The sequence below is a fragment of the Cariama cristata genome, unplaced genomic scaffold (assembly GCF_000690535.1).
Source record: "Cariama cristata isolate BGI_N322 unplaced genomic scaffold, ASM69053v1 scaffold37770, whole genome shotgun sequence".
Lineage (NCBI taxonomy): Eukaryota > Metazoa > Chordata > Aves > Cariamiformes > Cariamidae > Cariama > Cariama cristata.
This window is the reverse complement of record NW_009597030.1, coordinates 1-13,764: the sequence shown is the minus strand read 5'-3', so window position 1 is coordinate 13,764 and position 13,764 is coordinate 1. Positions and strand designations below refer to the sequence as shown.

The 13,764-nt window shown below is 37.4% G+C and overlaps 1 protein-coding gene across 1 annotated transcript; it reads left to right on the top strand.

Moving 5' to 3' along the window:
- Positions 1 to 803: 803 nt before the first annotated feature.
- Positions 804 to 7,499, top strand: PEX7 (peroxisomal biogenesis factor 7; the record flags this gene model as incomplete). Its single annotated transcript, XM_009708347.1, has 4 exons — positions 804 to 861; positions 2,393 to 2,543; positions 7,021 to 7,098; positions 7,391 to 7,499. Coding segments are annotated over 4 exons (396 nt in total), but the record flags the coding sequence as incomplete, so codon positions are not given.
- Positions 7,500 to 13,764: the final 6,265 nt, after the last annotated feature.

Below are 13,764 nucleotides of genomic sequence, written 5' to 3'. Positions count from 1 at the left end.
CCTCGGGGGTCCCCACCCTGCCGGGGTGGTGGGGTTTTTCACCCACCCTCTCAGAGGAGTGCTGATTTTATAGGGTCGAGAATAAATCTAGTAGTAGAGGCATACACAATGTGAATGAAACGTCTGAAAATATTTCCTCTCTAAAATTTCAAGTGTTGTCTCAGTCACGGAGTGTCCGCACACTCCCGTTGCAGAGGCAAGTTGAGCTTTTCCCGGCCTTGGGACCTTTTTCATTTCCAGTGGGAGCATTGCTTCTGAAAGCATCCCTTTCAAATGAGGTTTCTAAATGTGGAGTTACTTTGACAATATCCCAGTCTTATGGGGAAGCAGTACCCGTGTGTGTTTTCTCAGAAGTCAATTGTTTGTTTCGTTTCTGGTGAGCTGTGTTTGTATTACTGGATTCAGGGGAAAAAAAAAAAAAAAAGTCTTATGTCTGCTGTGTATCAAAAAGATAAAAAGGAATCCAGTGCTCTTACGTCTGTAACGTGAGGATCATAGGGAAAACACACTTCTGTGCTTTATAAGCGAGTTGTTTCTTTTCCAACCTCACCTACAGGTATACTGGAGTGAAAAAAAACCAAAACCAACCAAAACAAAACCACAACCAAAACCCAACCTGAGGTAAATGAGTTACTGTTTTAGAAAACATGAGACAACAAGATGTTTGTTTATGCAACTAATTGTTTGGCCTCTTAAAGTTCAGATGCCCTTTGTATTTGCACATTGGACCTGCCTCAGAACCACAGTAGTTTCCTGGGGGGGGGCATCTGGTTGTGACATTTTGTTTTATTTTGCTGGTTCAGGTTGTGGAACTCTGGCAGTGCTGGAACAAAATGAAGCTGGGATTGTTCTGCTCAGAAGGTAACATATGTTTATGTTTTATTTTTGCAAGAGAAAATCTTATTATGTCCCTGTGAGTACAAGACACAACGCAAATATTTTGAGTTATTGTTAGCGATGAAAAGTATTGTATCCATGCTGTAGTATCTACTGAATACATGTTTTTGTATTTATGTACAAATGAATATATTTGCATTTACATGCAAATGATAGGTTTACATTGCATAGATTTTTGTTATAGGAAGTAATCTGGATTGCACCCTTTCTGTAGTGTAAACCATTTTATAGAAAACTGATAATGTAAATTAAAAGCAGCCTCTCTGCCCTAGCTTGAAATTAAAAGTTTTAGCTTTTTAGGAACAGTGCGTTGCCACCTAAATTTATGCTCTTATGATTGACTTATACTGAAAATAGAGCAGGAAGCTGCATAAAGTAATGGAGGTCCTTCCTAGGAGATCTGATATTGTCAGGGTTTGACAGGAGTTTGATTAGTGTTCTGGGTCGGAGGGGGAGAAAGCTTAGGAAAGAGAGGGTTTAATACTTGACCACCGTTGACCTGGAATTTTTTTTTAAGAAAATTTTGAAACAGCAATTGTTTAAATTGAGGACTGAAATAGAAGTGATTAACAAATAGTTAATCGTACTCAGAGAAACTGTTTTTAATTCAGAATTATAAAGCAGGACTCATTGAAGCTGTTCAGCACTCTGTTAATTCTGCTAAGTGCTCTGGTTTAGTACTGTTCATTTCTATGTTTCCAGTGACTCCACTTATTTTGTGGTAGAAAGTCCTGTAACATCCTGAGCCACAAGCTGTGTCATTTTCTCTATCGAAACGTTCTGTGTGCGTGCCTTTCCCTCATCATTACAGCAGGGTGCCGTGAAGTTTAATCTGAGCTTAGCCGAACCTTCAGTGAAAAGGGGGTAAATAAATTTGTATTTACCATCAGATAACAGCATGGTCATTGATAGTTGTTGCAGAGCAACTAATATAGGGTATCAGATCCCATATGATGAATTGTGGGTGTGTTGAAAGCCCTTTTAAAGGAGTGTAGAGATCTTTAATATGTTCATGACTGTCTTTCTGTTGGTTTTTCATTGTGACTCAGCTTCCTAATGGTGTTGTGAATTGGACAGAGCTCTCTCAACACAAACAGTTTTGCTTCTTTGTTTACCACAGTTGTTACAAAGGGCTCCTACCTCTGTAGCAACATCCTGGAGAAACTATAGATCAGACTGAGATTTGTGGTACCTCTGTCTCTGTTTGCCTGTCAAGTTTAAGACTGAAATTGGATTTCATTCTCTGTGTTTGTGGAAGGTCCTTGGCTCATTTATGTTTTAACTTAATCAACCTATTCTGGCATACAGTTGTAAAAGTTGACATTATAACAAGTAAGTTACTTGTAAGGACATTTACTGGAAACTCAAATATGTAAAAATACTGTTTAGAATGGTAAAGAGGGTGATTTAAAGAAATACTATCTTTGCATGTAACTATTCTAGACTTTAATGTCGTGCTTTCTCACGGATAAATATCTTCATTGTTCTGATTTAGTTTTGACTGGAATGATGGCCTCTTTGATGTGACCTGGAGTGAGAATAATGAACATGTGCTGATCACTTCTAGTGGAGATGGATCTCTGCAAATCTGGGATACAGCTAAAGCCAAAGGTCCGCTGCAAGTCTATAAAGAGCACGCTCAGGAGGTAAACCAAGCAAACTTGAAAAATCTAATGGATGACCTAATATTTGAATTATTAAAAGATTTATTTATGGACTTACAATCAAAAGTGGGTTTTGTTGTCTATTTTTTAACTTTGTTTGGGTCCATGGTTTGAATTTATAACTTAACAGTATTTGCAATATAAAGTGAATTACCTGTTGTACATATTCGTATGTACATTTGTATGCTGTAGTACATACCACTTAATTACATAAATCTAATATATTCAGAAATAGCGTTTGTGGTTTCTTATAGACCAAGTAGTCATTGTGTTGTATGAAAATACTGCAGTCATTCTGTGATTTTTAGAGAGCGGTATTGGATAGGTCTGAATCAGACGGCTGATGTATACAGCAGTGTTATCCTTGAAGATATAGAGTGATACGCATTATGCAGATCCTTAGGACTTCTGTTGTACCCGGGAACTGCTTATCCTTTTCCATCCTAGCATCTCTGAGATCCTACTCAAATAGCAGTAGTCAGATGCTGGGACAGCATGTATGTTTTTTTAGCCTTGGTTTGATACTGTTGCATTTGATTTTCTTAAAATCTCAGTTTCTTTCTGCAGTGCAGTATGGGTAGAGAAGATTGTTTTATTCATGTTCATAAATGTATTTGCGTATTTTAAGGACATTTATGCTTTATTGTGTCTTCCCCCAAGTGATTTTTAGACACCTCCCCTTTTTTTTTTCATGCTTTCCTTTTAAACTCTCCACTCACTTCTGTCAAGTCTTTGAAATTTAGATGCAATCGGTTTAGCCTGCATTACTGACACTTTAGCTAAATGACATAAATCTGAATAAAATAACCTAGTGGATATGTAGTCAATAAAAAATGATTAAGGAAATCCAGTTTTGTATTCACAAAGACCTCAAGATTTTTTTTCAGATATGAAGCACTAAGCTGAAAGCTGAGTGACTGCAGTTATGTGACAGTCCGTCTTCTGTACCTTATTCCTTTGTAATTTTGCTACTTTGGTTTAATACGTATACTATGTAAATAAAGAATTTTGAGAGACGAGTTTGGAGTTGTGATCAGGACTTTATAATAGTGTTCAAAGGCTGATGGTAGTAGCAGAAAGATGTAGGCAAAGTGTAATACCAAATTTTGTTGTTGTTGTCTCTATCATTTTCTCACTGAAATTCTGTCCGTAAGTTTATTTTGGTTCTGCTACACCATCTGTTGTTGGTGAAGTAAACATTTCTGTGTCCAAGTCTTAGTTTAGCAGGTAGCGGGGGGAGGTGGATGCATTCAACCATGAGTTAGAAAGACAGTATAGGAAACATGGGCTGAGTGTTTATTGTGAGATATGAAAGGTTTGTATTGATTCTTTATAAACATGCATTAAGAGGATAGATCTCAGAGGGGATGTACCTAATGGTTCGTGGTAAACACTGGCAGACAGTGCTCTTTAAAATGATTGACTACCTTCCTAATCCTTAATCCCTGTCTGCCATTTTTAGTGACAATTTTGTTACTTCATTTTACAATATTTCTAATGCAAGATTGACAGGGATCTGTTTCTTGTTTTCTAAGTGAGATCATTGTCCCTTCTCAAAAAGAATGTGCATTTTTAATTTAAAAGCCCATCTTTATTGTCAAAGGACAATGAGTTTTATTCCAGCACTAACCAACTGCTGAATCTCATGAATAAATTAGTCTAATTTACTTTGGTTTTGATGAAGTCTCACTGGAATGTGAGACAATAGAATGCTTGAATTAAATTTGTCTTGTAAAGTGATCACAAACATTTATTTTGAGCTATTTTTTATGTTTTTACATCTTTTTTTTTCATCATCTTTTCATTTTGCCTGAGGCATTTCTTGCTGCTGGTTAGGAGTAAACTGGTATTAATGTATTTTATGATTGAAGATAAAGCACTGAAAGATTAACAACTAATGTTTATGCTGTGTTATTAGTCTTTCCCAGTTGCTCAACACAGTTTCTATTGAAGCATCTGTAAATTTATGTTGGGTGATAGCATGAAAGGAAAGAAGAATAAAAGTGAACCTTACTTGGTTCTCCACACTTTCTTCTTTTCATTCTCTTCCCATTACCTGGACCTGTCACAAGCCCAATGGAAAATGAAAATAGCCTCTTGCATTTTCTGAGCCTGTTGTCTGTTCTGTTGTAATTCTTGCCTGGAGGAGAACTTGCCCAGGTCGTATTGCCTCTGATGCAGCTACCGAGTGCTGGGCAGTCCCAACCACGTCTGCCACATGTACGCAGATGTGTGTCACAACACGTGTTCAGCAGATCAATGTGCTGATAGTTCGCAAGCGAGCTGTAAGCCATATGTGCGCTTTGCCTTATCTGTGCAGTAGATCTGATACATCCCAAATACTTGGGGCTAGGTGAATTGTGTGACACAGGTGCATATGTCTCGGAGATGTATTTCTTTCTGGAAAATCTTGGACATGAATATGAGAGCCAAACATTTCAACTGAACTGTCTTCATAAGGCTGTTGTGTGAAAGAGGCATACTATATGGTGATACGTTTAGGGGTATTTCCAAACTGCAACAGTGTAGGAGCTGAACAGAGACCATCACAGAGATTCAGGAGCAAGGAGAGAGGCTAACGTTTGTGAGGAGCTTGGGAGCCACTCCGGAGAACTGTGATGTTTTCCATTCTTAAAATATGAGCAGGTACTTGTGTGTCTCCTTTGTTATTATTTTAATAGCAGGAGTCAGGTTGAAAGGGAGGGTGTTTTAATGAGCTGTAGTACTACTAGTTAACTGACAGCAGTAGAAGAGCCAAGAGGTAAAGGCATGGTTTGGAAAAACAAACAAAAGAATTATGTCTCAGTTTGTAATTTGGCTTCTGTCAAGTACTGTCTGAGTGTCTTGTACATTTGGATTATAAGCTCCTCAAGGAAGGGAGCTAGCACAAAATGGTGCAGAGTAATATGCCTCTCAGTATATGGGAAGCAGGACATTGTGAAGTTAAAAAGGAGAGTTGCAGATAATGCGCTTTGTTTTTCTATGGGCAGTGGTTGCCTTCCACTTATGGGAAATAAGCAAATAGATGAAAAACAGTTAATTTAAGCTGGATCTAGCATAGATTGAAATATTTCTTAGGAAGGAAAATGCTCAGAAGTAGCTAAATGATACCTCGATTTCGTTTCTTACACAGGACACATTCCAGAGAAGACTTTGGCTTTTGCTGGATTTTTTTTCCACTCCAGCCTCTCTGCTTTTTTGTCTGGTGACACAGGTGCAAACACTTTCACCTTCAAAACAGGGTTGCTGTCATTTAATGCACAATTCCATCTATCCAAGACAAACACAGCATTTAGTATGTTGACTTGCAGGTGAGATCCAGTGCTGTGCTAGTACTAGATTGTCCCAGCTGGAGTACAAATCCTTGGTGGCTAGTGGCCCAGCTGGTGAGAGCAGTGCCACCTACTACTGGTAGGTAGTGGCCGTGTTTCCAAAAGTGTTGTGGAAGGTCTTATTGAGTCAGGAGGTGAAGCAAATAAACTGTTTCAGCTAATACTTATCCATCTTAGCACTGAAATGGTTCATGTCCCACTGCAGCTTATTGAGCCATTTTGGGGTGAGGTAAAACTAGACAGAATAGAATGTATCTTCTATCATGTAGATAAAGATACGGTGCATTTGAAGGTGGAGGTTGTACGTGTTCTTGAGACTTTCAGGTTTGAAGTAATTTGAAGGACTATCTTAGAGCGTTTGTTTTCGCTGAGGCAGCAGAGTTGAAAAATCAGCAGTGAAAGATGGAGTTAAGGTATCCTCTGTCAAGTCAGGGACCAGGGTGAGAACAAACTCAGAGAAGAGGGAGCTTATTTCAGCTACACAGTGAAAAGCAGTTTCTTAATAGCTGAAATGATTAGTCATGAGGGAAGTTGAGTTTTTAATTTTATTTTATTTTACTTGTTTGAGGATATGACTGGTAAAAAAAGAGTATCATAGAACCTGGAAAAGATCAAAATCAGGACTATATTTTATGACACGCATTTCTTATGAGAGTTAGATACCATAAAAAAACATTTATTGTTAGTCAGCTAAAACCTCCAAGTCAACTCCATAGTCAGCTCTGAGAGGTGGCATTTACACTGCTAGCAATTAGAAACTGTAGATATTTGAATAAAATTGGGTCAGAGTTAAGAAATCAGTCTGAATTATGGCTTTTTAGAGTGATAGAAACTTCTAGTGATGGTGGGTCTATGTAGATTTTGTTACAACCTCTCCCCTCCATTTTGGCCCATTTTTACTTTTTTGGATACTTTTCTGAGGCTGAATGCCAGACTGACGTGTTAAATTTAGTATTTGTTCAGGTAAATGGCATTGTTGACAGCTTTGTGGTGCATGACTGCTGTGGGTTTTTAGCTGATTAGGATACAATCTGCAAATCCAGGTACATTTTGTGCAACTGGCTAACTAGAGTCTCAAACTTGTATTCTAATGCTCTTTCTAATGTAGGCTGTTATATCATTTATAGGCATATAGTGTTGACTGGAGCCAAACTAGAGGAGAGCAGCTAGTGGTGTCTGGTTCTTGGGATCAAACAGCCAAGCTGGTATGTTGGTTTTCTGCTGAAGCTGAAAAATGTGATTTGTTTTGGATCTGATAGTTCTTTGTGTTAAGAAACAGCCTTGATTCACTTTTCCTCTTTATTTTCATGCTGAGACTGAAATGCTGTTTTAACTGAGATGTTGCAGTTGATACCAGTTTAAGTATAGAAATGCTTTTCACGATACGTGTTAAAAAGTTCATTTAGTCCTTTCTGTACGTATAAAGCTTTTGTGTATGAAACCCTTTCCTTTCTTACTGAATGTGTACCTCAACAGTTTTCTTTTTACTTTATTCAGTGGGATCCAGCTGTGGGGAAGTCATTATGCACTTTTAAAGGCCATGAAGGGGTCATTTACAGCACTATATGGTCTCCGCACATCCCAGGTTGTTTTGCATCTGCCTCAGGTAAACATGATGGTAAAGGGGTTCTCACAACAAAAAACCTTGTATGTTACTGGATTACTTCAGCCCTTTGTCCAGCAGATGGTAGTGTGTGTTATACGTAGAAATGGAAGAAGGAAAGATAAATGCACTGCTGCAGCTGGGTTTGTAGATTCTGTTCTGATCTATAAATCATCCTCTTGGCCATGTGAACGGGGATCGGCAGTTTTCTAGCAGTCACTTCAGTGACCTTGTGGCAATTTTTTCTGTTATTTTATGTAGCGCTCTTCCATTCCCCTCACCCTTGTTATTGCCCACTAAATCATGTTATATGCTTTATTTTGTGTTCTGGTTTACATTTTTGTTCAAATTATCTCAAGTGTCAGCAGGCCATAAGCTCTGTGAGAAACATAGTCAGTTCCTGTTGAACTGTTTTAAGTACTGCTGGAAATCTCTGTACCTTGTTCTTTGGGAAAGGTAATCATCAGTTTTACTTCTCTGCTTCGGCCAGTGCTATGGATGTTGCTGGTCAATAAACAATCACAGTTGAGTTGAGTGTACGTAGAGCCAAAGAGACTGTATGGTGAGGTGGCAGTATTTTCCGAACAGAGGAACAGGAGAGCTCTGGAGCGAGACCTGGAGCCTAACTGCTGACTTACTGCGCGAGGGGTGTGCTGAGCCACGGAACTTGCTTGGGAAGTAGAGAGGCAGTAAGACACTACCTTAGTACAAATATTGGTAGATTAACTCCCGTGGCTTAAATTTCCCTGATTTCAAGTCTGTTGGACTTCCGTACTGATTTAAATAGAAATTGTTTAGGTCTTATATTGAGAGGGTAAGCAAGTATAAATAAGTTTTCCTGTTACTGAAGTTAAAGAGAGACAGTGAGAATGCACAGATATTGGTCTTCCCTATTCTGTGGGAAGTTTGATAAAAAAGTGCATGTCTTTCATAAAATTTCAGTCTGGCTAATTCCATCTGACTCTGCTTGCAGAGTTGAAGTAGAGTGACTAATCAGATACATGTATTTGTTCTAACGTAGTAGTGCTTGAAAGCCAGATGCTGGAGCACAGATACTTCCAACTTACTTGAAGATTCATAGAGGTAACGCTTAGTGAGGTAGCTATCTAATACAATGTGCAGAAACTTACAGGATTGAACCCTGTATGCTGTATGAACAGTTCTACTGAAATGCAGCTATATACTACAGAATACTAGCTAAGTAGCATTTGGTCAAAGGTAAGTGGAGAAAACAGTGCTTAGTGGTTTTTTGCAAATTCTAGGGGATGCTATGATCTCTTTAGAGTCTTGCTCAGAAGCCTCCCCTCCGTGGTAATCTTACTTATACAAAATTTCTGACATTCTAGATGAACAAAAGGGCTTTACTGATCCAGCTAGTTATTTCAAATTTGCGTCTCTAGACTATGAAGCCAAACTCTCTTCTAATACATTGCCACTTGAACAATTTGAAGCATTGATTGTTAGATGCTGTATGTGATGGTAAATAAATTGGGTACAGCAACGTACAATTGATCTGTTCTTTGAGTGGCTCAGTAGGTGCAGCTATTGGAAGTTTTGACTAAAACACTAAAGAGTTCCTATTCTTTTGTGAATTTTACTTTGAATCTTGAAAGGGACTAACATATACTGCTGGAGCCTGAAGCTAATTGCAGTCAGTTGTCACTGATTGATGACTCCATAGTATTTTATAGGAAAACCAACACGCACAAAAGACACAATATCTTTCTTCTGTAAGTACTACTCAGATGTGAAATAAAATTCTTATAGTGTAACACTAGGTGTAAAATCATTAGGTAAGAGAAAATGAAGTCTTCAAAATGATGGTGAACTTTCTTACTGTTTCCGAAATAAAGCATCTAGTGTGATTCTACATGAAATTACTTCAGACAAAAGATCTTGCATAGAAATTGTGACATGCTGATGTGAAAAAAGTTTTTTTGTTTGCTTGTGGTTTTGCTTTACATTGGAATTTTCCTGTGGTTTGATTAGGTTACTTCACTACAGAAAATAGGTGTCGGGAGTTTTTTCTTTGGTCAGCAAGACTGTGGATATTGGAAATACTCATGACCTTCTAGCTCTGGGTGCGAATGCCATTTTCTTATTGCAAGAAAGGCATATCAGACAGTTTATGTTGAGAGAATTTACTTCACTGGTTCATATTTAATGGCATTCTACTCTGGCAGTCAAGGTATGTGATAAAAGTCAAGTGGAACTGTTCAGGAGGCTGGACCGCCTCGTTTGACACTTGCTATGATCCACATACTCTATAAGGATGACAGAAAATTACGGGACAGAAAGCTTAATTTCACTGATGACTGATCTTCTGTTGAGCTAGAGTTGGAGCTGGAGAAAAACCACAATCTCCACATGATAGTTCTGTGTCGCGTTTACAGCCGTTCTGTTCTTTGATATGCTTGCTGGAAGGGTTGACCTGAAGTTTTGCGGTCTCTTCTTTTGCTACTTTGTGTTGTCTTGACAGTTAGTAACTGAAAATGTGTCTGGACGGAAACTTTTTGTACTTCCTTTCATCTCCCTTGGTTTTTTAACTTTTAAGAAGGGTATTGTAACATTCCCTTTTTGAAGCTGGCTGCGCTGCTTTAGGATTGTAGTGTGTGTGTGTTCTTTCTCTCTCTTGCCCCTCCTATCCTCTTTCTCTCATCCCACCTCAGACATAGCTACTCATAACCACGTACTTACTCATATCTTAATAGTATAAAGTCTTAGCACTTCAGACCAGAAATGAACTGTTTCATGTTGCACCATCTTCAGTTTTGCATGTGTTAGTAAAATAAGTTAGGTATGTTGTTAAAAATAGATTGGAAAAAATACTGGTGTTGAAATGCTTCCGATTTAAGTAAAACAATGAACTTTTTTAAAAATTTTTTTTTTGTAAAGAAAATAAGCAAAAGGGAAGGAGGTTTAGGAACCTTTTGCACGCCTCACCCCTGCCCTTTTTCTGCCTATGTTTGAATCCACATAGATGCTAGCAGAAGTTTAATTTCCACTTAACTAACTAGTTTGTGAACACTGGAAACAGTTAACCAAAACAGTAAAGTAGCTGCTCAGAAGGACCATTATGTGCCCAGACAACTTTTGCCTGAAGGCGATAAAGTTAAATCTTTGCTTTTGGAATATAACTTTTTGTCAAACAATTGTGAGACTAGAAAAAGAATTCGAGTGAAGAAAATGAGAAACCTAAGACTGTTGAAAAAATTTTTTGATACTAAACGTGGTTATTTTGCTTCATTAAGTCTCCGATCTGAATACATACAGGAAAACTAAGTTTGTCTGCAGTGGACAATAAAATGCAATTGAATTATGGAAGATAAATATGTCTGATGCTTCAGTTAAATTAGCTTTTATTCAGCATCTAATACATTTCCCTTTAACATTTGCAGGGATGTGTGAGGTACTTTACAATGCTGTAAAGTGTACAATCACTCGTACTCTCAAAAAGCAAGTAAATGGCTTATCTTTTTTTGTTTGAAATTGGGAGTTAATAGTAACAGAACAAACTGTTAATTCTGTATATGTAAATAGCTGCTGTTGTGATGTCAGAAACAATTTCTGAGCTGATAAGATAAGCAGGATGTTCAGGTGTATGTGCGACACCAAACCAGAGCCCTGGTAAATGTCTGCCTTACACTGAAAAAACAGTGATGTGGAAAATGTCGTTAAAGAAGTAACATAAATGTTTAACAGCATCTTCATGGCTAAAAGGGTTTAATGAATCATTGTGTCATTTGCCCAGAAGGTCTCTCTTTTTTTTTTTTTTTTCATTTTTTTAACCTGGAGAGCAAATTGGTGAGAAGCACATAAAGAAAGTGCCAAATGCACACATTAGTATATAGTCAAATGTAAATCAGTTTTACTAAATGATTCTCCATAACTTAGAGCAATAGGCCCTCCTTGATCCTGTGGTTTATAAAGAAAGCGTCCTTTATAGTATCAACTGGTTTTATTGCCCTTTAAATTTAACAGTGGGAAGTGATTAATGAGTATCATTTTACCCTTATCTGCATAACTGTAATGTTCTTTGATACAGATGTAACACTGGCAAATGAGAATATGAATGTTTTGGATTTGACAAAGCCCAGATTTAGAATGACCACTAGCTTTTATCTTAGCTCCTGGAACCTCAGTTTTAATTCTGCATTCATTTTTAAATCATTACTACACTCCTTAAGTTTACTGATCAGGGCAGATAGATGGTTTTCATAACACCTTAAACAAATCGTGAATAAGGGAAAGAAGTGTTTCTCAAATCTGCAAGATAATGTCTGTATTCATCAGTATTTAGATCAATTAATTGTATTCTTTTCTCAAAGACTTATTTTTCAGACTGAAAGCCCAACATGAAAAATTTTCTGATACCACAACAAGGTGTGATCGTTTCTGAGAATTTTTTATTATGTTGACGAAAGTGTTGGGAAACTGTAGCTTTGCTGGTTTACAAATGAAATTGTAAATCCATCCTCCACTCTTTGTAAGCCCTTGCATTCAGTGCTAGACTTCAAGGTTAAAATTAAAAAACATTATTTTGTCGTGTTCTGTTTTGTTGCCAGCCCTGACATAGTGAGTTGCCTTTTAAAAAGTTTGTCTTCTTGCCTACTGGTCTCTTAGTGACAAATGTGTGTAGTTAAGGCATTGTCAAGCTGTGGTTTCATAAATTGGGCTGGCATGTAGTCTTGACATACCTTTCTGTGTTTGGGATCCAAATTCTGAGAGAAAACTGAAAATGAACAAATTATTTTGCAGGAAAAAATGAGCTGGGGAAGGTGTACGTCTACTAACAGGATGGTTACTGAATTAGTTGGGAAAGAATAGCCTTGAGTGCAGCTCCTCAATAAAGAGGTGTTTTCCGTGTGTAAGTTCCTGGGGCAAATTTGGGATTGTCAGGTCTTTGACTTCAACTTTCTGAAGCTCTGCTTCAGAACTAGCACAGGGCAAAACAGGGAGCTGTTGGGGGGTGAGGCTTGCAGACAAGTAATTCTAAAGATGTTTGTGTTTGTTCCAGTTACTGAAAAAACTGAAGGAAATAATCTTCTGTTCTGCTGTGACAGTGGTTTGTCATGAGTTCCAAAACACTTTACTAGAGGTTGATATTCCATTACTTTGTGTGTGGTATGGGTCCACTCTTGCTTCTTAGGAGTTCTTTCCTGGTTATTTGCTTGTTGAATGTGCTAGAAGAAAAGCTGTCATGAGTAAGGTTCAAGGCTTTGCAAAACTTGGTGATTTTTGGAATCCAAGTCCTTGAAGGATAAAAGAATAACAGGCTTCAATTTACTGCATGGTACCTGGTTGTGCAAATTGAGCATCTGGAGAGTAAACTGACTATGGAGTTACTGTGCTTTGTTGCAGTTTAGCTAAAGTACTATTTATGCTAGAAGCTATTAAAATATAATTTACTTCCTTTGTTGTGTCAAATCTATGTAATGAAGTGAGGTGGGTGTTTTCATTTGCAATCTATTGCTTCAAGACATGCCAGCCCAGTATTGAATTCATATGAGTTTTGTGTTCAATAAGCTTTACTAAATCAACCTCTAATGTGCAAGCTGAAATATTTATCAGGAAATTAGTTGAGCCCTCAATTCATAGTACATGCTAACCATAGTAAAGTATTGTATGCAGCACGTGCTAGAGTATAAAGCACTTTCAGGTTATAATATTTTATATTGGAATCTCATATTGTAAAATAATGGTTTAGTGTTGAGAATAAAAATGCAGTAACAGTTTTTTACAGTGAATTAATATGTTTTGAGTCATTTGGGTTAGAGTTAGGTATCTAGCCAATATTGCCATTTGCTGAAGAATGGTTTAATAGTAAGTCATAAGTTAGGTCAATTTTGACATAAAAATTTCATCCGAAAGTGTATGTTTAATCATCTTGCAAAACACTGAAATAAAAGTTTTCACTGAATTTTTTTTTAAAAAACAATTTACTCTTTTCAGAAAAAGACTCTGTTGAGGTCTTGTCTGAAATAACTTAAAGCTTTTTTGATGTTTAGCTTTACAGCATTTTGTATCACACCGAAAAATTACCAATTGGAAGGTATGTTTCCACAGGTAATTATGTTTACTTGATATCTAGGTTGTGCTACATGGAAATAGATTTTGTGCATTCGGTAGAGTCCTGTTGGATGATTTAAATAAAGCTGCTATTTGTGTCACTCTATTTCTGCCTCTTTGTGTGGAATCTCATGAGCTTTGTTAGTCCTGTTCTAGGTTTGCTTATACTATTGTTGTGGTTTAACCCCAGCCGGCAGCT